The sequence below is a fragment of the Melanerpes formicivorus genome, unplaced genomic scaffold (genome assembly GCF_026170545.1).
Source record: "Melanerpes formicivorus ecotype bairdi unplaced genomic scaffold, bMelFor1.0.p_v2 SCAF_4, whole genome shotgun sequence".
In the NCBI taxonomy this organism is placed as follows: domain Eukaryota; kingdom Metazoa; phylum Chordata; class Aves; order Piciformes; family Picidae; genus Melanerpes; species Melanerpes formicivorus.
This window is the reverse complement of record NW_027142356.1, coordinates 40,068,817-40,096,599: the sequence shown is the minus strand read 5'-3', so window position 1 is coordinate 40,096,599 and position 27,783 is coordinate 40,068,817. Positions and strand designations below refer to the sequence as shown.

At 44.0% G+C, this 27,783-nt stretch overlaps 1 protein-coding gene across 1 annotated transcript in view; it reads left to right on the top strand.

Annotated features, from left to right (window-relative positions):
* The first annotated feature begins 6,519 nt into the window (after positions 1 to 6,519).
* The window catches only part of LOC137440959 (tyrosine-protein phosphatase non-receptor type 2-like), a 160,897-nt gene continuing 139,633 nt past the window's right edge, over positions 6,520 to 27,783 (top strand). The window contains 2 exon segments of the mRNA XM_068137766.1: positions 6,520 to 6,597; positions 6,842 to 6,878. Coding sequence (XP_067993867.1) covers positions 6,520 to 6,597; positions 6,842 to 6,878 — 115 coding nt within the window.

Genomic DNA, 27,783 nt, shown 5'->3' with positions numbered 1-27,783 from the left:
TCTCCCTGAATTCTTTGCCCGTAAAATCCTGCTGTCATTCTCCTAAGGATCTCTTTAAGCTGAGAACCACCTTTGCCAGCTGCTTTCCTAGCTTCATCTCTATCCTGCTTTGATCTCACTAGGTTAGCTAGATCTTTAAAACAAACCTTCTCTTCCTCCTGAGCAGGATCTTTTACAGTAGAGGGCCCCTCACCAGGATCAGTCTCCTCCTCTTCTTCTCCATCTTTGCCCTTTCCAGCTCTAGTCTTTAAAGGAGCCACCTTAACTGGAGCTGTGTTTGAATTTACAGCCACCTTAATGGAAGCTGACAGGTCCTGAGATAAATCAGCTGCTGGGGCAGTGACTTCCGGTCCCACCGAGGGAGTGGGTGGAAGTGATGTTGCTCCGTTAATGGCCGACGGAGAAGAAGAAGAAGGAGAAGGAGTAGGAGAAGGAGTAGGTGCCATGTTGATACCAGCCGATGCCCTTGGCTGCTTGCTAGAATCAGCAAAGTCATTTAGAGCTGCTTTACCAATTAACTTTTTAGCCTTCTTTTTAACTGACACAGGTTCTCCACAGTCCTCGTCACTAGATGACTCTGGGACTGATCGAGAGCCACGGCGTTTTCTTTTTGATCTAGTTTTAATAACAAAACAAGCTCTGGACACCTTTCTCTCTCGCCGTAAAGAAATCAGGAGATACACGATAATTATCACCAGCAGCAGAATTATAGACATGAGATAAATCACCTTTGGATCCCAGGCATCACCTAAAGTTACTGTCTCCTCAGGCGGAATCTTAAAACTCTTTATCTCAATTGGGAGAGTGGTGGAGGTAACATTCCTGTATCTCACTGGCCATAATAAATTAATACATTTTCCATACCATAATTTAACTCTATACATAACCCACATATAAATTGTCCGCACCAAATATTTGCCCAGGTAATCCAAAATCAAACCCAAACAATACCTGTAAACCAGAGCCCCAAAAATTGAAAAGAATAATCGCTCCACAAACCACAATACCTTCATGTTTGCTAATTCAGCTGGAAAACACTAAATCAATCAAATAATAAATTAAACTAATTATCTGCCGCACGTTGGGTACGCCAATAAAAAAAAATGTGGTGGGTGGAAGGGCAAGGCCAAGAAGCCTCCTCCCTTCCCCCTTTGTAAAGTAAAAGGGAAAAAAAAATTGAAGGGAAAGGAAAAAAAACTCGCAAGCTGAATTAGCAAAGCAGTGGAGCTATATTTACAAAGCGATGTAGGGTTTGCAGGGGATTATTTACAAATTTACAATATCTACAATATATACAAAGATATACAACAGAGTAACACAGAAATGAGAGTGCCCCCCTCGGCAGAGAGGGGTCCCCCACCTCCGCTCTCCCCTCTCTTCCCCCCCTTTCCCCAGAATGGGATAGAAAGAGAAAAGAGAGGAAAGAAAAAAAAAAAAAAAAATGTTAGAAGCAGTTTGTGTTAATTGGAAAAGAGTTAATACAGGCCTGTTATCTGTTTTTCTCTCAAGGCCGGAGCCTTGGCAGAAAGCCCAGGACAGAAAGCTGTTGCCTGAAGAAGAGGCGGAAGCAAGACTGACTGAGAAGTGCTGGAAATGTCCAGTATAGTCCCAGCTCAGAAGTGCTTCCTCCCACTCGTCCAATGAAATTAGTTTAGACTATTCCTTCCGTTTACCAACTTCCGTCCACCATATTCCCTTTCTTAAGGGGGCAACGTCAACCGGCCACAATGTTTACTTTTCTAAGATGGTCAAAAATCATAAATTGTTTGGTAGCAAGGTTTCTTTAATCTGTAAAAGTAGATCTGGCCAGGCTCTAGCTTCACAGACAGAAAACTTGCAGGCAGACAGCAAGAGCAAAAGAGCTTCATTGCTTTGCCCAATATAAAATTGCACATAACACAATAATGCATTTTTATTCATCCAAATAATACTGATCTGTTGATGTTTTGTTTCTGCTAAGGAAAGGTACTGAGTCCTATTGATGCTCATGTTGGCCTAATGCTGTTTCTTTTTATTTCAAATTTCTTCTAGCTAAAACTTCCCTAATTCTTACATCCTCTCTAAATTTTGTTAAATCACATTTAAATCACATATAAAATGAAAATTTGAGAACATAGTATGCTTTAACTATTCTTTCTTATAACATAGAATAGAATAGAATAGACCAGGTTGGAAGAGACCTTCAAGATCATCGTGTCCAACCTATCACCCAACACCACCTAATCAACTAAACCATGGCACCAAACACCCATCAAGTCTCCTCCTGAACACCTCCAGTGACGGCGACTCCACCACCTCCCCGGGCAGCCCATTCCAATGGACAATCACTCTCTCTGTGTAAAACTCCCTCCTGACCTCCAGCCTGAACTTCCCCTGGTGCAGCTTGAGACTGTGTCCTCTTGTTCTGGTGCTGGCTGCCTGGGAGAAGAGACCATCATCTGCCTGTTTACAACCCCCCTTCAGGTAGTTGTAGAGAGCAATAAGGTCACCCCTGAGTCTCCTCCTCTCCAGGCTAAGCAGCCCCAGCTCCCTCAGCCTCTCCTCATAGGGCTTGTGTTCCAAACCCCTCACCAACTTCGTTGCTCTTCTCTGGACTCGTTCCAGCAAGTCAACATCCTTCCTAAACTGAGGGGCCCAGAACTGGATACAGTACTCGAGGTGTGGCCTAACCAGTGCAGTGTACAGAGGCAGAATGACCTCCCTGCTCCTGCTGGCCACACTGTTCTTAATGCAGGCCAGGATGCCATTGGCCCTCCTGGCCACCTGGGCACACTGCAGGCTCATGTCCAGGCTACCGTCGACCAGCACCCCCAGGTCCCTCTCTACCTGGCTGCTCTCAGCCACTCTGACCCCAGCCTGTAGCACTGCCTGGGGTTGTTGTGGCCAATGTGCAGAACCTGGCACTTGGATGTGTTCAATCTCATGCTATTGGATTCTGCCCATCTGTCCAGCCTGTCGAGGTCCCTCTGCAGAGCCTCTCTACCCTCCAGCAGATCAACTCCTGTCCCCAGCTTGGTGTCATCAGCAAATTTACTGATGATGGACTCAATGCCCTCATCCAGATCATCAATGAAGATGTTAAAGAGCATGGACCCAGCACTGATCCCTGGGGAACTCCACTACTGACTGGCTGCCAGCTGGATGTGGCACCATTCACCACCACTCTCTGGGCTCGGCCATCCAGCCAGTTCCTAACCCATCGCAGTGTGCTCCCGTCCAAGCCATGGGCTGACAGCTTGGCCTGGAGTTTGCTATGGAGAACAGTGTCAAAGGCCTTGCTAAGGTCCAGGCAGACTACATCCACAGGCCTCCCCACATCCACCAGGCGGGTCACCTGATCATAGAAGGAGATCAGGTTGGTCAGGCAGGACCTGCCCTTCCTAAATCCATGCTGGCTAGGCCTGATCCCTTGGCCATGCTGTAAGTGCTGTGTGATTGCACTCAGGATGACCTGTTCCATGATCTTGCCTGGCACTGAGGTCAGGCTGACAGGCCTGTAATTCCCTGGCTCATCCAACCGGCCCTTCTTATGGATGGGCACCACGTTGGCCAGCTTCCAGTCCTCTGGGACCTCTCCAGTGAGCCAGGACTGCTGAAAAATGATGGAGAGCGGCTTGGCCAGCTCCTCTGCCAGCTCCCTCAGCACCCTAGGATGGATCCCATCTGGTCCCATGGACTTGTGGGGATCCAGGCGGCTGAGCAGATCACCAACTACCCCATTTTGGAACAGTGGAAAACTATGCTGCTCCCTGGCTCCTTCTGCCAGCTCTGGAGGCCAGCTGTCTGGAAGACATTCTGTCCTGCTAGTAAAAATTGAGGCAAAGAAGGTGTTAAGTATCTCTGCCTTTTCCTCATCCCTTATCACAATGTTCCCCTCTGTGTCCACCAAGGAGTGGAGGTTGTCTCTGCCCTTCCTCTTGCTATTAATGTATTTATAGAAGGACTTCTTGTTGTCCTTCACAGCAGAGGCCAGACTAGGCTCCAAGTGCGCTTTTGCCTCCCTAATTTTCTTCCTACAAGACCTAGCAACATCCTTAAATTTTTCACGGGTTGCCTCCCCTCTCTTCCAAAGGTGATACACCCTCTTTTTTTCCCTTAGTTCCATTAAAAGTTCATTGCCCATGCAGGCTGGCCGTCTGCCCCGGCGGCTCATCTTCCGGCACATTGGCACAGCCTGTCCCTGAGCCTTCAAGAGTTCTTCCTTGGAGTAGGACCAGCTCTCCTGGACCCCTTTGTTTTTAAGGGCTTTATCCCAAGGAACCCTCTGAATTAGTTCCTTGAGTAGCCTGAAGTCCGCCCTCCGGAAATCCAGAGTGGAGATCTTCTTGCTACCCCTCTTAGCTTGACCAAATAATGAGAATTCAATTATCTCGTGGTCACTGGCCCCTAAGCACCCTCCAACCACCACATCACCCACCAACCCTTCCCTATTGGTGAAAAGGAGGTCAAGCATAGCCTTGCCCCTGGTAGGCTCTCACAGCACCTGGGATAAGAAGCTGTCCGCCATGCATTCTAAGAACCTCTTAGATTGCCACTTCTCTGCTATGTTAATATCCCAGCAGATATCAGGCAAGTTGAAGTCACCCATGAGAACAAGGTCAGGCGATCTTGAGACAGCCTTAAGCTGCCTATAGAATGACTCATCAACATCCTCCTCCTGGTGGGTGGTGTATAACAGACTCCAACCAGGGTGTCTGCCCTGCTGGTCTTCCCTCTAATTCTTACCCACAGGCACTCAACCCAATCGTCCCTAATCTCCATCTCAATGGCATCTAGTGCCTCCCTGATGTACAGGGCCACCCCTCCACCCCTTCTTCCTTGCCTGTCTCTCCTGAAGAGCCTGTAGCCATCAATTGCAGCGCTCCAGTCATGTGAGTCATCCCACCACGTCTCTGTGATGGCAACTACATCATAACTTTCCTGCTGCAGCAAGGCTTCCAGCTCCTCTTGTTTGTTGCCCATGCTTCGTGCATTAGTGTACATGCACTTCATCCAGGCTGCTGGTTTCACCTCTGGCTCTGGCTTATCACCCCCAGACCCCAGCCTGGGGGGACTGGTTTCAACCCCTTCCCCCTTCGAAACTAGTTTAAAGCCCTATCTATGAGACCTGCCAATTCCCTCCCCAGAATCTTTTTCCCTTTGAGGGATAGGCCATTCTCGTACACTCTGATCTTACCCGTCCTCTGGAACAGATGTGCTCCATCTGTTGCCAGCTGGCCTGGTGCAGCAGAAGGTTTTTCAAGATCGAAAAACCCAAAATTCTTTTGCCTGCACCAGCCTCTAAGCCACTTGTTGACTTCAGCTGCTGACCTGTTCCTTATGATATTCCCACCTGCAACTAAGGGTATAGACGAAAAAATTATTTGTGCACCTGATCCCTCAACCAGATCTCCCAGGGCTCTGAAGTAATCTTTGATAGCCCTGGGAGTTCTGGTTGCAACATCATCATTCCCTAACTGCATAACTATCAAGGGATAATAGTCAGAGGGCTGCACCATACCAGGCAGTCTTCTGGTAACATCTCCAACCATGGCTCCTGGAAGGCAACAAACCTCCCTGTGAGTAGGGTCTGGCCGACATATGGGGCCCTCTGTTCCCCTCAGGAGGGAATCGCCAATAACAATTACCCTCCTCTTTTTTTTAGGGGAGCAAGTCCTGATGCCGGGGGAAGGCTGTTTAAGCTTAGGCTGTTTCACCTTAGGTCGTTTCACCTTAGGCTGTTTTGCCACAGGGAAAACCCCAGATGGTGTGCCCTTCAATATCAGAATCACCTCACCCTCAACCTCCAATGCCCTGTACTTGTTTTCCAAGGGCAGTGGGAGGGGTGAGGGGGGCAAGGAGGTTTAACCTTGCATCTTTTGATAGGAACCTGCATCCATTCCCCTCTGCTTTTTGGATAACTGGCCTCTGCTGGGAGGGCCTGCAGAGCCTGGTTACTCAGGTTCGTCACCCTTCTGCAATTGCATACATCTCTAAATCTAGCAACCTTGTCCTTCAGTCCAGCCACCAGGCTAAGCAGACAGTCGATCTGCTCACACCTAAAGCAGGAGCCGTCCCCTCTGCCCTGCATCTCAAGTGCCAGGCTGCAGCTAGATGCCTGTCTGCAGCTAGATGCCTGGACACCTACCTCTTGCTTATGACACCTACCTATCTGCTTATATTCCCCCTCAGTCTGAGTCGAGACTGACTTTTTAAAGGAGTTATTGTGGCGAGTTACCACCACGGCTAGCCCTGCCTATGGAACCTACTGGAGAAAGTCTTTTCTTTTTTTTTTTTTGAAATTGTGGCGGCGCGCGCGTTCGAGCGAGAAGCTGGGCTGAAACGGAAGCTGCCGTGAGCTGCCGCGGGCTTTGAAACTGCCGCGGCATGCAGGGACCATAATACCTGAACTCCCCTCTTGATTTCAACATGCGTCACAGCATCATGGCTGAACCATAGAGGGTTATGGCGCATGCGCAGGGCTGGACTTGTGCATTCCCACACCCGAATCACGAGGTGTCACCGCTTGAGGTGGAAGCGATGGCCACCGCCAGAGAGGACGAGACCACCCCGGATCCATTTCCAGAGCTTTCTGAGATATCAGCCAGCCCACCAACGGTAACATTTCTCTACAGTATTTTAATAAAAACACAGACAATATTTCCTAACTTGGCTGTAACACTGAAATGTTTTCTCACTGTTAGGCTGTTAGGCCACTGTCACCCACCAGGGAGGAGAGGCCTAGAGTAGCAATTGTTAGCCCTCCACAACAACCAAAGAGGTTAGTTCTGTTAAGGCTTTGGGTGATTCAAAAGAAATCAAGGATATTCCCTTTTTTATGATTGATATCTTCTTTTCTCAGGAGGAGAGCTGGCACCACCCATCGCACCATGCTGCAGGTGAGGATAATCCATCCATCCGTTCATAATTTCAATCCCATGTCTAATAGTACTGTCTAGCTCTTCAGGCTGTTTGACAAGCAAACAATATAGCAGCTTCTCAGCCCAGCAAATTTTCTAACCTCATAAGCAATAGCCATAGAGTAAAATCATCAGATACAGTGACATTTCTGCCACGACTCTGAGGCAACAAGAGTTGCAGAGAACTGGAAACATGATTTTGCTGAGATTTTTAAGAAAGGCCCTTTCATGTGTATTTTTTTCTTCACAACTTCCCCGAGAAAATAGCACCTAAAAAGCAAGTAGTTTCCAACTTGAAATGGGAGTGTCACTCGTTTTGCTTATAGTTGAGAAAGTGACTTAATACTGGTTTTTCTTTCCAAAGCACCAAGAGAGCAAATGTCTGCTTGATCTGAAGAGCAAACAATGATATGGTATTACTAGAAGAATCAATGAACCACCATAGAGGCTATTGCATTGGGTCTAAACTGTCTGCTGGTATTGATTTTTGAGAGGAGATGAGCCTTATGAGTACTAGGGAATGGTGTCAGCTGTACTGATAAGGAGAGCAGTACAGTATCTTGGTCAGATGATCTGTAGAATTCACCAGCTACCAGAAATACATACTACAATCACAGTAAAGGTCTCTATTCAACTTGTAATCATTGTCTTAGTAAGAGCTTTGTAGGTTAGTTTTTAAACCTTTGTAGCTTTTTTTGGTCATAGCTTCTTGTGACTAAAAGCTGCTTTCTTAATGTCTAACATCTCTGCAGCTTCCATCTTTCAAGGAGAGGACCCTTTAGCAATCCTATTGACAGGCAGATGTCCATGGTCTGATGTGCCACTGTAAGTGAACTGATTCTCCACACTGACATTTTTGCCCAGCTAGAGATGATGCTCAGACGAGATTCTGTTTATCTGTTTCACGCCCCTGTGAAAGAAATCAGTGAAATCACATCAGTCTATCACAGAAAGCAGGAGTTGAAAGAGACCTTGCTCATAGGCAGGATGAACTGTACTCGTGATAGGCATTTGTCCCACTTTCTCCTGAAAATACCCAGTGGTGAGGCTTCCACAGTCTCTTCTAATCTATAATTTTCCTTAGTACCTAAAAGCTTGTTCTTTCCATTGAAAAGTTGTGAATATCCAACTCAACTGTCCTCCGTACACTTTAGTGAAAGAGGTTCTCTACTCGAGTTCTCATGCTTGTGTATCTGAAAACCACCATTAAGGTTTTATCTTCTCTAACTAAAATTTCCAAATTCTTTCAGTCTGTTCTCACAGGTTGTGTTCTACATCACTGGTGACTCTCACCACTCATCTGTCCTACCACTGCTGGACTCATGTCCATCATTTGCTGTGGCCAGGCTGGAAATTGCACTAGTCTGTACTTGTAAGCTGGAGAGTGGGAGAGTTATAGCACACTTTAAATTGACATTTCTATTTGTGTGTATGCATTTTAGCAGCCTGGCATTCTTGATTCATGACAGCATTGTGATTCACTGTATCTGCCATACTTTCACAGGCTGTGGTGTGGAATTTTTACTTTGTCCTTAGTAAACTGCATCTTTTTCTAGGTACCTTCTTTAGTGTGTTGCCTGCTTCAAGTAGTAGTTAGTCCTGCACTTGCTGCTGCTTTCAGCTTGCAGTTTTAATGCAAGCTCTTCCTTCCAGATTAGAGAGCATGTTGAATAGTACCAGAAGCAGGACAGACTCCTGTAAAGCCCTGCTCTGTGTATTTCCCCCATTTAACGCTGAATTAGCGATGACTCCCTCTGGGCATTGTTATCATTCCAGCTACATTATTCTAGCTTTCTCTATGACCATGTTGTGATAAACAAATGTCAAAACCCTGGATAAAGCCAAAATACTTTTCTCCTACTGCTTCTGCTGCTCTACTGAATCCTTTAATTCTCCTGCCTTTTCTAGCCAATTTTGCATGATAGCTTGTTATGTTTCTTCTCTTACATTAGAGAGCAAGCTTTATTCAGAGAATTGTCCCTCTCCTCTGGTCTGCATTCAGAACACCGGTTGAGTGGTGCAGGATTCCTAATGGGGCATTGCTCCAGAAGCTGGAGAAGCTGGTGGCCTCTCTGGAGGGCACAGCACCTTGACACTCACTCTGTCAGTGCAGTGGAGTCCTGCTGGGGTTTACCTGGCTGCAGTGGAGAGGAAAAACAACTCTCTGTGGCAGAAAAGAGTGTTTAGTGTTTATATGAATAGAAAGAGAAAACAACAAACAAAACCAGATGAAACAGAAAGAGCTTCTATCACCAGAGTATCTCCCAAGCATCTACACAAAGTATAGCTACTAAGGTAGCTTTAATCTGTGTGTCTTCAGCACTAACCAAAGAAATAATGTCTCATAACTGTGATTCCAGTCACAGAAATGCAAAATTTATAGTCGCTGCCTCCTAATCTCTTTTCTCTGGAGCTCCTAGGCAATACAAAAGGTGGATGTGTGTTCTTGCCATCTGGGACATGTGAAAAACTGTTGTAACAAGAAAAAGGAGTGGTGAGTCTTTGAAATGCTCAGTTGTGATTGTGGAGATTTTAATACTTCCTTTATTATTTTGACTGGATCAGGTGTATTTCACTCTCCTGGTGTGATTCAACAAAGATAAAATCACTTGCTGCTTGCCCAGACAACAGCTGATATGTGTTGGGCAGAGCCACTGGGAGGAAGGTGCAAAGATCATTTAGGAATCCTGTCTACCAATCGTGGATGCAAATCACCTTGTGATTGCATCATGATAACACTGGACTGCAGCTGGCCTACAACAATGACCCAGCCATCACGCCTTCAGGACAAGATAATCTCCACCCATCAAGTACCCTGGAAAGGGTGGACAATGGATTCACCACCTGTTTCCTGATGTGTAATGAGTATGGGGGCATGAAGATGAGGATGGAGGAGGCGGAGGCCCCCCCACCCCCCTCCATCCAGACTCTTGCCCAAACACACAGAAGTGCACAGAAAGATTTCCGGGGGAACAATACCTGGACATTTACCTAAGGATGATTTCCTGGCCCCTGGAATTCCTGAGGGACAATACTTGGACACATACCTAAGGACTAAAAACTGTATAAAAGACTGGAGCCACTACTGGCTTCTTTGAAGAAAAATGTGGGGGACTGTGTCTCCCGGACTGGATGATTAAAGAAAGAAAAATGCAGAAGAAAAACGGAGATGAAGGAAAACACAGGAGACGGACCATGCTGCTGAGAAGGAAAAGCCCAGGACAATGCTGCTCCGGGGAAAAGAGGCCGTGGAGCTGCCCAGAGGACCACATCTCTTCTCCAGCCAAAGCCTCAGCACCCTTTCTCTACAGACCCAGGCTGCCCAGAGGACCACAGCTCTTCTACAGCCAGAGCCTCAGCACCGTTCCTCTACAAACCCAACATCTCCTGCAGCACCTTTCCTCCACAGACTCAAACTGTCTTGGGGGGGTGAGGGGTGTGGTAATATAATTCCTTTCCTCTTCTCTCTCTGTTCTCTCTCTCCCTCTCTATTTTCTCCCTCTCCCCTTCTTATGTCCACTTTATTTATATAAATGTATATATAATAGACTATATATAAATATTATATTTATATATATTATATATATATAAATATATATATAATAGACTATATAAATAGTCTAGCTGTTGATATTTTGGCCTTGTTTGTGCCTCTAATTTCACATCACGGGAATATTCTAAAAGAACTGAGTCTCTTTCCCTCTCTGGACTGAGACAAGCTGAAATACCTGTTCTTCAGCTTTCAGAAAGAAGACAGTCAACCCCATTAAAGCATAGAACAGTTTGTATTAGAAAAGGCCTTAAAGATCATCCAGTTTCAAACCCCTTCCCACAGACAGGGATACCTTCTACTAGTCCAGGGTGTGCAAAACCCTATCCAGCCTGGCCTTGCAAACTTCCAGGGAGGGGGCATAGTGCCCTTATAATGAAGAATTTCTTCCTTATGCCTAGTCTAAATGTAACTTATTTCAATGTAAAGCCATTGTCCCTTGCCCTTTCACTATATGCCCTTATAAAAGTCTCTCTCCAAATTAGTTACACACACAAAGCCATAATACTCCTTTTTAAATAGTTCATTGACTATATTAGATATCCATTAATGTTGTAGATGCTCAGAAAGCTACTGTCCTCCTCATGCAAATGAACAAACACTGCCGGTAGGGCATTAGGCAAACCCACTGAACATAGAAAAAAAGTACAAGTCGTTTCCGTAGGCTTTGGATCAGCTGGAAATCCATGAAGTGAAGGTATTTATCTAAATACTGTTAATTACAACTGCTTGTGTAGGGTTACCTGAGGCTTTTAAAACATTGCTTTGAAAGGAATCTGAAGTCCACACAGCATAAAATAAAAGGGAAACAAAAGATTCTCCCCTCCTTTGATTTTCCAGTTCTGCACGAACTGGAGAGCCAACAACCATCATTTGTTTTTGGTGTGAATTTAAGAACAGAATAATTGCAGCCTGTTAAGAAAACTCACAAACTAGAACTTCAGAGAATAGTCAGATGTAATCTTGTAGTTTGACAAAGTAAGTGACTACCTACCACTTTTGGTAACCTCAGCATTCCTTATCCCCATGAATAATGTCAGTGACTCCAACACATTGCAGAGCCAAATGCTGTATTGGTAAGGCAGTGTTATGTAGTGAAAGGGTCAGAAAATATATCTATACCTGAGAATTAAAACTCTGCTGTCATGACCCTAAGTTGCTGCTTGCTGCAGAACACATCAGCAATAAATATGGGTTTAGGATGTAATTTATTTTGATCCCTTTCTGTTCAGTATTGTTGGAGCTTTCTGTTTAATGTTGCCCGTGTTCTGAAATTGTCACAGATAATGGTCATTACAGTGCATCCTAAACCACGTGTCACTGAATATCTATAAATTCATGCTCTAATATATCCCTGTGGCTGCCATTAGGGTTGCAAAGGTCTTAGTTAATTGTAGAGGCTGAATGATGTCTGACTTCCAGTGATGCAGAAGAAAATAAGCACTTGCATGCTGCTATTATTCAAATTGAATTTTCAAGCTGAACAGTAAAAAGTCTTTGGTTCACAAAATATGTTTTTACACATTCATTTAAACAAGGTGCTGAACATGACACCCAGAACAAAAAAAATTACATGAGCGGTTTGCTGAGCTTGTAATCTGAAATGTAGTGGGCAGTCTGAAGAGATAAAAGAGTAAAATACTACAAACTCTTTGGTAGTACTATCAAAAAGGTAATTTGGTGGAGGGTTTGTTTTTTTTGGGGGGGAGGGTGTGGGGGGTTTTTGGTGCTGTGTTTTTGGATTTTGGTTTTTTTTTTTGGTTTTTTTTTTGGTATTTGAGGTTACTTCTTGCTGCATTGAACTCCTGATTTACTCAGTGTTGTGAAGGGAGTATAATGAGCAGTTTTTCCTACCTTGCAGTGTTAACCACCTATGTCAGTTTCCATCCTCATCTCTGACCTTTTTTTTACTTCTCAAAAGCACTGAAGGAATTAAACCCAACTTTTAGAAGTTATCTGTCATGGTTTTGATGATTTCAATAGTCAGGCTTTTACTAAACTGTGAGAGAGAATAAAATCTTTCCTTTAGCTTTCTGTTATTTCATGGATACCTTTTTAAGGGCTGTGACCAGCCTTTCTCTCTTGGTCAGATCCAGAGCTTGCTATTGCTGTTTTCAAATTACTCTATCATAAACCAGCATTTCCTGGGCACCATCTTAATGCCACATACAAGATCTTGCTTTCCTCAGCTTTTCATCTTGTGCTTGACAGCCTTCTATGAACAGGAGCATAAAAAATGCCAGAATATACCTCCTGCATTATCTTGGGTGCCTCCAGGTGCTACTTTTGGCTAGATGGGAAGACAGAAACCATTATTTGTGTGTTGGTAAGGAAAATATCTGAGGAAGGGGCTTATATGTATACTAAGATAAAGGTGCTAAGAGCATTTGAATTTTCTCAGAGTAAGACATACTCTGATACTGCTTATGATTTAATAAAGTAATTTTTAGGAATTAAGGCAGTAAAATGAAAATGCTGTTTAAGAAGTTAGCTACAAACTCATGAAACCTTCTACCTTCTTCCTTTTTTTTCCCCACATCCGTAGTCCAATCATGCAGTTTCTAGAGCTGAAAATGGTTTTGAGTGCCAGTATAAAAAAAATTCTTTAAGGCATGGAACTGCTGGCCTCAGCTTTTACATTGCTTGCTTGATACTGTGAATCTTGATTTCATTTACATGTAAACTTCATTCCTGACAGGGTTTTCTAGTCAGAAGGGTCTACACCTTCTTTTTTGGTAAGGTCTTCATGTTTGAATGACAGCACTGAAGAGATGGCTGATGCAGGCAATAGTACTAATTTGTATTTGCCTAGTTAACTAATTCTAACAACATTAGGAAGAGGTAACTTATCCCTGCCAAACTAGCAGAAGTGTAACATTTCTTTCTTTCTTTTTTTGGTGTTTTTCTTTTCACTTTGTAAGTGACAGAAGCATTTCAAGGCTTTATTTTGACTGCCAGTTGGGATTTGTGACACAGTAATAGGACACTTTTACTGACTCTGGCATCTTCGGAAGACTGCTTTCATGCTTTGAAATGTTATAAACTGTGTTTGAATTGAGTGAATTCCACTGGTATGCTTTGGTGTGCTGAGTGATTTTGCACTCTTTACTGTCATAGCTATGACTCAAAAGACATGATGAAACGGAAGCTTCCACTTGATGAAAGAGTGTTTTTGACCGCTCATTCTCCTTTGAAGCAGTTTGTGACTCTTTTCCATCACTTGTTAGAGATGGTGTTTGTGAACCTTCCAGGTATTCTGTGTTCAGGTATTATTATTGATGTCAGTTTCAGATTGCAACAATGCTTTTTATCATGATTTACTAGATTTTTTTCTCATTTGGGATATGGCTGATGATAAATTTAAGTAATTCAGTATAACTGCTAGCTATTGCATTTTTAAATATACTTTTTCTAAGTAAAATACATGCAAAAAAAGAATTCCCCAACTCATTACAGAAACGCAGGTTGCACATAGTGCAGGTTAAAAGTTTAGAGATCAAGGAAAGATTGTGTATGCTAAACACAATTAACATGGTGTGGTAGTTTAGGCTGGGTGCCTTCTGCTGCTACCCCTCAAGATATACCCTTGGTGCCTCGGGTGTCCAGCCCAGTGGGTGGACACAGGAAATGGCATACTTCAGTCCCATGATGTCCTGCTCCCTACAATCTATCAGCAAAGTCTCACACTTCCTCCTTCTTCCCTCGCTGCTACTGTGGGAGATGCTCCCTATCTGGTAATGGAAGGGGAGTTAACTCAAGGACTCATAGGCCTGGCTAGGCCTAATGCCAAGAGGAGAAGGGGGAAGGGCAATCTCAGATCTGGCCAGCTGAGATTAGCCTAACAGTGGATAGCAGGAAGAAAGATCCCTGAGGGTTTTGGGTGTACCCTCAGGAAGGGAGAAGGGAAATGCTGGGAAGTTTCTGGGTATGCTTTGGGATCTTCTTTTGTCTTTGCACTTGTGGCTCTCTGTAAAACACTCACTGCTTTTCCATTTAAGCTTTCCATCACATCTGCAATCCATTTGTCTGTGTCTCGTTTTTTTCTGCCCACTGGTAGGCAAGAGAGGATCTGCCTTCCAACCCACCACACATGGAAATTCCTCCCATGTGGGCAGATCTGAGCAGTTACATGTAAAGTTATGCCAGCAACACTGGAGGGTGAGCTGTGTATGGTAACCAAAGTTTTCCTACTGTTATCTTTCAGTCCTTGAACAGTATCTTCTGTGTTGTTACTACTTCTGAAGTTATGTATACTATATGTAAATAGTGCATAACTTATCTTCTGGCTCCAGATCATCTGTAAAGCTTGTTCACATTTTCTTCCCATGGCACGATCACACTGGTCCTCTCTTTATGGAGAGAAGCTGCTTCAAAACAGTGCTGTAAGCTAGCTTTTAATTCACCTGTGCTTTTTTTTCTTTACAAAGCTAGCAGTCCTGAAGTCTCTAAAATAAAAACTAGCAGGATTGTCCTTTCTTCCAATCATCAGAAAGGTTGCTCTTTGATGTGTTTCATGCACTGTTCAAATGCTGCTTCCTTAGTGACATGAAGCCGTAGTGCATTGTCCTGCTGAAGTACATCAAAGCCTTCTGCACTTTGTTGTAGAACCACCAAGATGTTTTTGTGAACAGAAGAACTCTAAGTTTTCACTAAAGTAGATGTATAATTATACTGCTTGTGAACTGCCTTCAAATGCCAATGGCACACTATTACTGCATATCTAGTTTATATTTGAGAACGAGACTGCAAAGTCCTGCCCATGGCTTTTAAAATGTACTTGTGTGCTATACAAACTAGACTGATGTGGTGACTGGAACACCTACTCCCACTCCCTTTTTTAACACAGTACTTTTCTATTCAATTCTGCCTGCCACAGAGCTGGACTAGTTTCTTTCGGCTGTGCCAGTCTGCATTTCTTCAAACACTTTGTCCTTTGCTCTGTATGCTAGTGAGAAAGCTGTGCTTACCTTAAAGTGAATGTTTTGTGTCTTTTAGACTTTTTCCTGTGTTCTTGTAGCAATCATAACTGGGTAATTGCTGCTACTTAGTCATAGTCTTGTAAGAGATATAATCATATCAGATCTGTTGAGTGATTCTGTGATTATCACAGTATCACAGTATCACAGTATAACTAAGGTTGGAAAGGACCTCGAGGATCATCGAGTCCAACCTATCAACACAGACCCCATGACTAGACCATGGCACCAAGTGCCATGTCCAATCCCCTCTTGAACGCCTCCAGGGATGGTGACTCAACCACGTCCGTGGGCAGCACATTCCAATGACAAATGACTCGCTCGGTGAAGAACTTCCTCCTCACCTTGAGTCTAAACCTCCCCTGGCACAGCTTGAGACTGTGTCCCCTTGTTCTGGTGCTGGTTGCCTGGGAGAAGAGACCAACCCCTTCCCAGCTACAACCACCTTTCAGGTAGTTGTAGAGGGCAATGAGGTCACCCCTGAGCCTCCTCTTCTCCAGGCTAAACAATCCCAGCTCCCTCAGCCTCTCCTCACAGGGCTGTGCTCAAGGCCTCTCCCCAGCCTTGTTGTCCTTCTCTGGACACGCTCAAGTGTTTCAATGTCCTTCTTAAACTGAGGGGCCCAGAACTGGACACAGGACTCAAGGTGTGGCCTAACCAGTGCAGTGTACAGGGGCACAATGACCTCCCTGCTCCTGCTGGCCACACTATTCCTAATGCAGTCCAGGATGCCATTGGCCCTCTTGGCCACCTGGGCACACTGCTGGCTCATGTCCAGGCGGCTGTTGATCAGCACCCCCAGGTCCCTTTCTATTTGGGAGCTCTCAGCCACTCTGACCCCAGCCTGTAGCTCTGCATGGGTTTGATGTGGCCAAAGTGCAGCACTCAGCACTTGGACTTGTTAAATGCCATCCCGTTGGATTCTGCCCATCTGTCCAGTCGGTTGAGGTCCCTCTACAGAGCCCTTCTGCCCTCTAACTGACCAACATCTGCTCCTAACTTGGTGTCATCTGCAAATTTGCTGATGACTGACTTGACCCCCTCATCCAGATCATCAATGAAGATGTAAAAGAGGATGGGGCCCAGTACTGATCCCTGAGGGACGCTACTGGTGACTGGCCACCAGCTGGCTGTGGCACCATTCACCACCACTCTCTGGGCTCAGCCTCCAGCCAGTTCCTAACCCAGCACAGAGTGTAGTGGTCCAAGCCACGAGCTGACAGCTTAGCCAGCAGTTTGCTGTGGGGGACGGTGTCAAAGGCCTTGCTGAAGTCCAGGTAGACCACATCCACAGGCCTCCCCACGTCCACCAGGCTGTTACCTGATCATAGAAGGAGATCAGGTTGGAGAGGCAGGACCTGCCCTTCCTAAATCCATGTTGGCTGGACCTGAGCCCTTGGCCATCCTTCAGGTGCAGTTATTGCCACCAGGATAATCTGCTCCATCACTTTCCCTGGCACTGAGGTCAGGCTGACTGGCCTGGAGTTTCCGGGTTCCTCCATCCAACCCTTCTTGTGGATGGGGACCACATTGGCCAGTTTCCAGTCATGTGGGACCTCACCAGTGAGCCAGATAAGGGGGACATTGGAACCAGGCAGTTCAGGAGGTACAATGCCTTCCTCAGGGGTTGATCTCAAGGTCATTATGGTAACTGGAGGTGAATGAATCTGAGATTCTTGCTTACCCTGACACTCCTAAAATGTACTAAAAGTAACGGTGTGATTGGGTTGTGCAGTTCACTTACTCCTTCTTTGCTCATATAACCTAGGAAGAGGGATCCTTTCTCCTAATCTCTGTTGCTGTTTTCCTAGTCAAGAAATGCTCTCCAAGCATGTCTCCATTTTGCCTGTACCCTAGTGCAGGAACAAGGCAATGATACAAGGGCTGCTTTCGTCTTTGCTGCCTAACTGTACCCTGTGGGAAAAACTGCAGTCTCCAGGAGTCCTAGAACAACTGTTAGCAGTCTGGCACACACGCAGAGACTTCATCCTCAGTGTTCTGATCTCCTCCAGCAAACAGCCACTGCAAACCCTTTGTGCATTGCACTTGCAGCAGCAGAAATTCTGCCTCTAAGTTATTGCAAAATGTTTAGTGACTTATTTAAAAATCACAGGGAAAACAACTGCAGAAATTGAATGTTCAGATGTCAGGAATTGTCAGGTGTGGTATGTGAGCCTGAGATGTGTGCAATAAAATAAAATTATGCAGTGATAGATTTTCCTCCCCATATATTTGAAGTTTTCCCAAAGGGAATTTCAGTGATACAGTGTTTTCTCAGTTCTTTTGTTCCTTCTGCATTTATGACACTTTGACAGAGATTTAAATAATGACTCCATTTCCCAAAATATGGAATTTTAAAGATATTACAGTATTTACTGAGATAGACAACTGAAAAGTTATACATACATGAATGGATTCCATTTAATAAGCAAAGAAATGTAGTGAGACAGAAATAGAAATCAGGAAAGGTGGAAAAATGAGGCAAGTGTTTTTCTTCAAGTACTGCAGTGTAACACCACCATCTATAAATAGATTAATACAATCTTTACTTCTGCCAATCAAATTTTTCTTCTGTTTTAAAATAAATACTTCTTGATATTAGTTTAAAACAGGTGCTGCTGCCTTAACTACAGCTTGATTAGTTAGATTTATTCCTTACCTTCCAGGTTTAGGATGTAGAATTTGCTCTCTAAACCCCTTAAACTAGTGGCAGAATGATTCAGTACAAAATCCATTAGAAAGAAATTACTTTAATCAGAACATGAAACTATCCTACCCTGGTGATTTCTCCAAGTTTACTGGGCAGAATACTTAACTCAGATCTCCTTGGGTCAGTTTCTTTCTTTACTACTAACCCTCAGCTATGAACATGTACTATGAGAAAAAGGAGTAATTAGAAATCACCCTGATGTGAAAGCATATTAGAAAACATAAGTGAACAGGCTTGCTTGGGGCATTTGAATAACAAAGCAATGCACTACTGAAAGCTGGCCACAGTTCATCTGCTTCAAGTCTCATAGATAACCTGAATTTTGGTTCCGTTCCTAGCACTTGGCTAAATAGGCTTCACTTTCTTTTGCTGCTGAGCTTTGTCACCAGATAATGAGCTGCAAACATAGTTATGAATTTACAGTATCTCTTATCCAGAATCAGGTGTGCAGTAGAACTTGGAAGAGCCTATTAATTTGTTGGTAATTCTAGATGTAATGCTAAACTCAATTTTAATCTCTAGGAATAGACTTGAATGACTAATTAAAGCCAATATGCTATCCTTTAGCATATGAATGATTTTTCATAGGCAAATATATTTTTTAAATGCTTCCTAAATTACTCTGAGAACTTCTTAGAAGTTTGAATGGATTTTGACAAATTCCATGACTCTTGTCATATACTGGATCCAAACTTTTTATGGTGTAAATCTAAAACATATCCTAGTTTTACTTCATCTGAAAAAGATTTATTTGCTTTTCCTGAAAGGTGAAGAAAAAAAAAAGATGAGAGAAAGCTGCTATTTACCACAGTAATATCTGAACAAAATCATCTCAGTAAAAGAGAAAAAGTAATAGTTTGTGACCAATAGATTAAAAAACCCAAATCAGTTTTGAGTGACATTATGATTATGAAAGTGGAAATGCTGCATGAAAAGCATCAGTAAAGACATAAATCAAATCAGCTTTATTGGCCAGTGCTCCTATAGTATTGAATATATTAATTCCACAATGCTATGTGCATTCCTGCACAAAAACTACTAGTGGTTTGGAGACACTTGGAAAATGCAGTGTAAAATAAGCTACATTCACAAAACTATAGTGGAATTGAACTTGGAATCTGAGGAGCTGACATATTTTACTTGCCTGGGAAATGATTTTTCTGAGACTTGCTTAATAAATTCTCCCAAACAGGGTAGGGGGAAGGCATTGACAGCAGAGCTAATAATTGTGTAATGCTACAGCTTTGCGGAGCACGCCTCAGAGCAAGTCCTTTATTTTTAGAATAAAGTTGAATTTAATTTAATTTAATTTTGTATAATTTAATTTCCTTTATTTTTTTAGAATAAACCAAACCAGGTTGGAAGAAACCTTCAAGATCATCGCGTCCAACCCATCAACCAATCCAACCCACCCAAACAGTTAACCCATGGCACCAAGCACCCCGTCAAGTCTCCTCCTGACCCCCTCCAATGACGGCGACTCCACCACCTCCCCGGGCAGCCCATTCCAATGGACAATCACTCTTTCTGTATAGAACTTCTTCCTAACATCCAACCTGAACCTCCCCTGGTGCAGCCTGAGACTGTGTCCTCTTGTTCTGGTACTGGGTGCCTGGGAGAAGAGACCATCATCCGCCTGTCTACAACCTCCCTTCAGGTAGTTGTAGAGAGTGATAAGGTCACCCCTGAGTCTCCTCTTCTCCAGGCTGAGCAACCCCAGCTCCCTCAGCCTCTCCTCACAGGGCTGTGTTCCAAACCCCTCACCAACTTCGTTGCCCTTCTCTGGACTCGTTCCAGCAAGCCAACCTCCTTCCTAAACTGAGGGGCCCAGAACTGGACACAGTACTCGAGGTGTGGCCTAACCAGTGCAGTGTACAGAGGCAGAATGACCTCCCTGCTCCTGCTGGCCACACTGTTCCTGATGGAGGCCAGGATGCCATTGGCCCTCCTGGCCACCTGGGCACACTGCAGGCTCATGTTCAGGCTACCGTCGACCAGCACCCCCAGGTCCCTCTCTACCTGGCTGCTCTCAGCCACTCTGACCCCAGCCTGTAGCACTGCCTGGGGTTGTTGTGGCCAATGTGCAGAACCTGGCACTTGGATGTGTTCAATCTCATGCTATTGGATTCTGCCCATCTGTCCAGCCTGTCGAGGTCCCTCTGCAGAGCCTCTCTACCCTCCAGCAGATCAACTCCTGTCCCCAGCTTGGTGTCATCAGCAAATTTACTGATGATGGACTCAATGCCCTCATCCAGATCATCAATGAAGATGTTAAAGAGCATGGGACCCAGCACTGATCCCTGGGGAACTCCACTACTGACTGGCTGCCAGCTGGATGTGGCACCATTCACCACCACTCTCTGGGCTCGGCCATCCAGCCAGTTCCTAACCCATCGCAGTGTGCTCCCGTCCAAGCCATGGGCTGACAGCTTGGCCTGGAGTTTGCTATGGAGAACAGTGTCAAAGGCCTTGCTAAGGTCCAGGCAGACTACATCCACAGGCCTCCCCACATCCACCAGGCGGGTCACCTGATCATAGAAGGAGATCAGGTTGGTCAGGCAGGACCTGCCCTTCCTAAATCCATGCTGGCTGGGCCTGATCCCTTGGCCATGCTGTAAGTGCTGTGTGATTGCACTCAGGATGACCTGTTCCATGATCTTGCCTGGCACTGAGGTCAGGCTGACAGGCCTGTAATTCCCTGGCTCATCCAACCGGCCCTTCTTGTGGATGGGCACCACGTTGGCCAGCTTCCAGTCCTCTGGGACCTCGCCAGTGAGCCAGGACTGCTGGAAAATGATGGAGAGTGGCTTGGCCAGCTCCTCTGCCAGCTCTCTCAGCACCCTAGGATGGATCCCATCTGGTCCCATGGACTTGTGGGGATCCATGCTGCTGAGGAGAGTTCCAACCACCTCCTCATGGAGCAGAGGGAAACTGTGCAGCTCCCTGGCTCCTTCTGCCAGCTCTGCAGGCCAGCTGTCAGGAAGACGTTCTATCCTGCTAGTAAAAATTGTGGCAAAGAAGGTGTTAAGTATCTCTGCCTTTTCCTCATCCTTTGATACAACATTTCCCTCCGTGTCCACCAAGGAGTGGAGGTTGTCCTTGCCCTTCCTCTTGCTATTAATATATTTATAGAAGGACTTTTTGTTGTCCTTCACAGTAGAGGCTAGTTTAAGCTCCAAGTGTGCTTTTGCCTCCCTAATTTTCTTCCTACAAGACCTAGCAACATCCTTAAACATTCTGTGGGTTGCCTCCCCTCTCTTCCAAAGGTGATACACCCTCTTTATTTCCCTTAGTTCTATTAAAAGTTCATTGCCCATCCAGGCTGGCTGTCTCCCCCAGTGGCTCATCTTCCGGCACATTGGCACAGCCTGTCCCTGAGCCTTCAACAATTCTTCCTTGAAGCTGGTCCAGTTCTCCTGGACCCCTTTATTATTAAGGGCTTTATCCCAAGGAACCCTCTGAATTAGTTCCTTGAGTAGCCTGAAGTCTTCCCTCCGGAAGTCCAGAGTGGAGGTCTTCTTGCTGCCCCTCCTAGCTTGACCAAAACTCGAGAATTCAATTATCTCATGGTCACTGGACCCCAAACACCCTCCAAACACCACATCACCCACCAGCCCTTCCCTGTTGGTGAAGAGGAGGTCAAGCATAGCCTTGCCCCTGGTAGGCTCTCGCAGCACCTGGGATAAGAAGCTGTCCTCCATGCATTCTAAGAACCTCCTAGACTGTCTCCTCTCTGCTGTGTTGAGATCCCAGCAGATGTCAGGCAGGTTGAAGTCGCCCATGAGAACAAGGTCCAGAGATCTTGAGACAGCCTTAAGCTGCCTATAGAATGCTTCGTCAACATCTTCCTCCTGGTTGGGTGGTCTACAACAGACTCCAACCAGGGTGTCTGCCCTGCCGGTCTTCCCTCTAATTCTTACCCACAAACATTCAACCCGATCGTCCCTAATCTCCATCTCAATGGCATCTAGTGCCACCCGTCCACCCCTCCACCCAGTGAAATGCTTTTACTGACTTGCAGTGATATTGTTAAAATTGTTAGCTAAAATAAATCATGCTGTCTTTTAACATTCCATTGACAGGGTGGGACTAATGAGGTGGATTTTCTGCTCCAGCAATGCCCACGCTCAAAATCCAAGACCAAAGCACAAAGCTGCAGTTTTACAGTAACACATTTGTTCAGCTTCAACCAGACATCTTTAAGGAACACAAGGCTTGCTCAGGCTCTGCTATCCTGCTCTGATAGGGAAGACACAGAAAGTAGATATGGGATACTCAAGATCATCCCTTGATTTCTTTGGCACTCACAAAATGTTCCCCTGGTTTCATAGTAGGTCCTTTATAGGTAAAAGATCTGATACTGAACTACTAAAATCAAAGGGTGTTTTGTCTGTTTCAATGAGAGCAGTATAAAGTGGAAAATGATTCAGAGGCTCACTGCATAATTTGTGTAAAGAAGTCAGTGGCTTCAAAAACAAATCATTTGCTGGGGAGAAAAGATGAGTTAATGCACACAGCAGAATCCAGCTGAAGTATACCAGCTGGAAAGAAACAAGCAGAATGGGCAGCAGTGCAACATATTGGTATGCCTTTAACATTTGGAGAGTATGAAATAGTGATAACATAATTATGGAAACAAAGTCCCTTTTGTAAACTATGGAAAGTGAGGCTGACAGAAGAGATCATGGGTTTTAAAATTCCGATTGCAGTGTGGGAATCAAAAACTGGCAGCTGTCACTACAGAGACGTGAGTAGTGCCATTTCAGGCAAATTCTAGGCAATTTCCAGATTCCTATTTCTTGTGAATCATATGGCAATAACAAAAAACATCCAACCCTGCCTCTTCTCCTGGACTTATGAAGTGAAATAGCTACTGAAAGTGCTGCTGTTCTTGTGAAATAGATGCTAACATTGCTCTTGCTTGTAAACAACCTCGGATCTCAAAAAATTAAAGAGAGGAAATATTAAATCGCTATCGAGGCCTAGGTGACTGCTGTTGGGAGTAACCCCCTTCACTACTGCAAAAGCTCAGAGAGTCAGAAATATTCTTTCCTGTGTATATTTCTGGAACATATGCAAAAACCAAATAATGTTTGAAATTGGGAAGCAAAGCACTTGCTTTAACATTCTTGAAAATGTAGTAGGCCAGAGGGTAGAATAGCTTAAACTGAGTCTTGAATTATGTTGCATATAACATGATATAGAAAAATACAATGAAATTAATTAGACCAAGAGTTACTTTATGTAACCTATTTGTGTGCTTTGTGCAACTTGATAGAAGAGGTAGATACATTAAACAGCAAGTCAATTGTTTAGGTTTTTGGAGATTCACTTCGGATCTTTGGAAAATTTGGCTTTATTCTACTTTGTTTCACCCCCTACTTTTTCACCAAAGATAGTGCAATTGCTGGTTCTGCATTCATTTTAGTATGCTCTCTTGTCAAAGAGCTGCTGAATTGCCTATAAAGCAGGCACTGTGATCTGTTGCACCATTGTCAGGGTTTGTCATGTCACTGCTGTGTCAGACTGCATTTTACCAGGCTTATTTTGGGCACAGGTTGTGTGTTCTGTAATTATTATTTCCTTACATTTTTCTGGAGCTATTGTTCAGTGTGTTACAACTGCATCTATTAATCACTTGATGATTGGACAGCTAATTCATTGCTGTATGATCTCAATCCAGAGGAGCTTCATTTGCTACTTTCCAACCAGAAAACAGAACACCAATATTTTTCCAGTAGTGTACAGAGACCTGTAAGACTGATTTGATCTGCCATAATAATTCTTCTATATTAATGTCATTGGTGCCCTCATGATGCCCTCAAATGCAGGAGACCATAGAAGGCATGTTAATGATTATGATGGTCCTGTGCAGCTTCTAGAACATTAAGAAGGTCCTTGAAGTACTAGGAAAGCTCATGCAAATCCTAGCTACTCTGTCGCTCTCCAATGCAATACTTTGGATTTGTGAATGTGGTATTGAAAGTACTGAAGGGGGCCTACAAGAAAGCTTGGGAGGGACTTTTTAGCATGTCAGGTAGTGATAGGACCAAAGGGGATGGAGCAAAACTAGAAGTGGGTCGATTCAGATTTGATGTCAGGAAGAATTTCTTCCCCATGAGGGTGGTGAGACACTTGCACAGGTTGCCCAGGGAGGTGGTGGAAACCTCATCCCTTGAGGTTTTTAAAGCCAGGCTGGATGTGGCTCTGAGCAACCTGCTGTAGTGTGAGTTGTCCCTGCCCATGGCACAGGGTTTGGAACTGGGTGATCCTTGAGGTCCCTTCCAACCCTAACAATTCTATGATTCTATGAAAGTATCTTGGCTTTTGAAATCAGAACTTTATTCCCACAGAAGTAAATTTAAAGGAATAAGCAATTGTTTGCTCCTCGAGTGTAAATTTACAGCAGCTAATTTGCTGGTTGTGCACTTCTGTCATTTTTTGCTCATGCTGTGCTCTGACTAGAAGCATAATACAGTTTCCAACATTGTAATGTTCAGCTACTGGTATTCATTTAGAACTGTAAAACAAACTGTGCCTAAGAGAAAGCACAAAATGCTTATGGTGAGAATAAGCATCTAGGTCAGCTTCACTAGAAACCTGAGTTTGGAAGGAGGAGAAAGATGCCTTTGAACCAATTAAAAATAAAATTTATTTCAGGCTTTCTCCAAAAAGCCTCTTGTGTGGCAGACCAGTTGCTTCTGCTCCAGGGCCATTTATGATAGTTTGAGGGGCAGCCAGGGCTCCATGCACAGACTCGCTGTTGCAGGAATCAGAAAGTCTGCAACACCTGCCATACAAAAGAAATCTCAAACCTGTGTTGACCCTTTAAAATTAGAGAGCTGGATTTCATCATGTTAAGACGTAAGCTATGACAGGAGAATGAATTCAGAACAAATAGGTTTTCTGCTTGTGATGTGGATTTCAGTCATGGGTGGCTGTTGGGTCCTGATCACAGCTTACTGTCAAAGACTCCTTTCTCTGTGTGTCTAAAATGGGTAACATGGGTAATTGTTTATTTAAATTTTACATTTGAAAGAGTGAGGAGGAACTCAAGATCTGACATAGAGATCAGGTAATATTTTTCCCTGTGGTACAGCAAGCAGAATGCCTATTCTTTAATTGGAATAGAGAGGAGAGAAAACATTTTTCTGAGGAATACCTTGCATGGGCATCTCATGGACTAGGAGTTCATAATCACTTTACCATGGCACTTGAATGAAAGCCAGAATAAGGCAGTTCAAATAAATTTCATCAATCTCTTTATCCAAGAGGAGATGAAGGAAGTATTTGTCAGAAGATCTCCACTGATTTTTCACTGCAATATTTCAAGATAATCAGAAGCTAATGGAAAAGTATGTCAGCCTCTACATCTGACTGATAAATAGCAGGCTGCTGCACTGCTAGAAGACCATCAAAGTTTGCTGTCATGCTGAATATAAAGTCTTTGGGTATATTTTAATCAGCACTTCAAAAGCAGTTGTCAGAGACTATCAAAGTAACATCTTTGGTGCAAACAGATGTCTTCCTCAATGCTGGATGGAGATCTCCTTCTTTAACCTAGGGTTTTATCATTTGGGGGGGGCAATTAAATAAGAGAAGCCACTTCTTTGAGACTGATTCCAAAACCTTCTGGGTGAAAATAATTGTTTTTTGATGAATTGTCATCTCTTGATTCAGTGTTTTAGAGGAATTATGTTTGGAAAAAGAATAGTAGGGAACTCCATTAAATTATTGTGACAGCTGAGATCAAAACTGCAATAGCCTTGAAAAATATTCTTTCTTTTCATAGCTGTGTGAACATACAGAGTAAAATACGAGCTTTCATGATTTTCAGTGTGTGATCAGTGAAGTAATTTAATTCAATACATTTGACACCTGCATTCTTTTTTGCAGAGAGATTACCTCTAATTAAAGGCATTCTAATTAAACAGCCTAATTAGTAGTAAAGTTTCAGGAAAGGCTGAACAGTTTTTATTGTATGCATATTTTTGTCATGTCACTGTTGACTTTTTATTTTTATTTTTATTTTATTTCATGATCCTAAGGTTATGAGCAAAAAAGTCTGGAAAGCTGTATGAAAATAAGAGAGGGAAAATGCACCATATGTGGCTGTTCTGGAACTTCATTACAGTGCAGCATGAGACAAGATCTGCAGACATCTGAAGATGAGGTTTTTCCTCTCGACTAAAAGACATTTTCTCTGGAGACTGGAGATGTTCCAGGTTCACCCATGAGGTAGCAGATGATGAAATGTCTCACCCATGAGGTAACAGATTTTCATCTGAACTTCCAGCTATTTCACCTCTGTGTACCTGGAGAGCCTTTCAAAGCAGAAGACACACTGACAAGAAACTTGGGTCCCCTTCCTCCTTGCCCATGGAAGATAGAGAAATTTCTTCCTGACATGAGAGGATCCACTGCCTCAGTGTGCTTAGGCAGGAGCAAGGAGATGTAGGTCTCCCACTTGCAGGTCCATGCCTGGTCAGAGCCCCAGAGGCTGAGGTTGCTGTGCATTTCCCAATCTTTGGTGAGATTTAGACAAGGACACTTTGGCTGTACTGACCCCAGAGTTTCACTGTGCGGGTGTAACAAGGAACCTTACTTCACTGTGCCTGGGTGTTTCCAAGTTACCCCTGGCAAAGCCTGAAGTTCTGCTGTAAAGTACTGAAAAAGGAATAAGACAAGGATCTCCCTAAACTATGCTGTTCCTGACAGTAGGTGTTACTTGATAGCATGATTTGTAGAATGGCTGAAAGCATTGTGCTATTTTTCACAATAGAAAGTGGCCTGAGATGCGTTCTGTTTTGCTTAGTGTTAACCACTGCTTGGACTTGGAGCTGGATGGTGAGTTTGTAAATGTTCAGTCCTTGTAAGCAATTACTTTGGTATGGGAGAAAAGAAAAATATTCTGCAGGATACTGAACCTGCTTTATATTTGAACTTAGAATAAAGTCCTTTTGTTTAAGCATAAAGTACAAATGTTTACCTTGGAGCCTTGTATAATTTTAATTAAAACAGAGTCATCCCTTGGAATATCTGTTGAGTTCTACCTCTGAGTCATGTAGAATGACTGTTAATGAGTCACTTACACATTACAGCATGCTCTTTGAGAATGAATAGAAGATAACATCAGGAAAAGAAGAGAAATTTCTGGGCTGGTCTTCACTTGGTTTCTTGTTTGGCATTCTCTGCAAATACTTGAAAGATACCTTGGATGATAGAATAGAGCTTAACGCTTACTGTGTCTGCTGCTTGTTCCCTGAGCGTGGATAACTTATCAAGGAAAGAAATTCAGTGGCTCTATTCTCTACAAACCTAGGACAGCTATAGCACTCCTGGGTTTTTTTGGAGTGCATACTACCAGTTCAGTTAGTTCCAGTGTCTTGGATAGTGGTTTCTAGGGCTACATCTGAGAGTGATTGCCCATTGGAATGGGCTGCATGGGGAGGTGGTGGAGTCACCATCACTGGAGGTGTTCAGGAGGAGACTTGATGGGGTGCTTGGTGCCATGGGTTAGTTGTTTAGGTGGGCTGGATTGGTTGATGGGTTGGACACGATGATCTTGAAGGTCTCTTCCAACCTGGTTTATTATTATCTATCTCTCAAATATCAGAATTAAGTTTTCTGTGAATAGTAGTTTGTTTT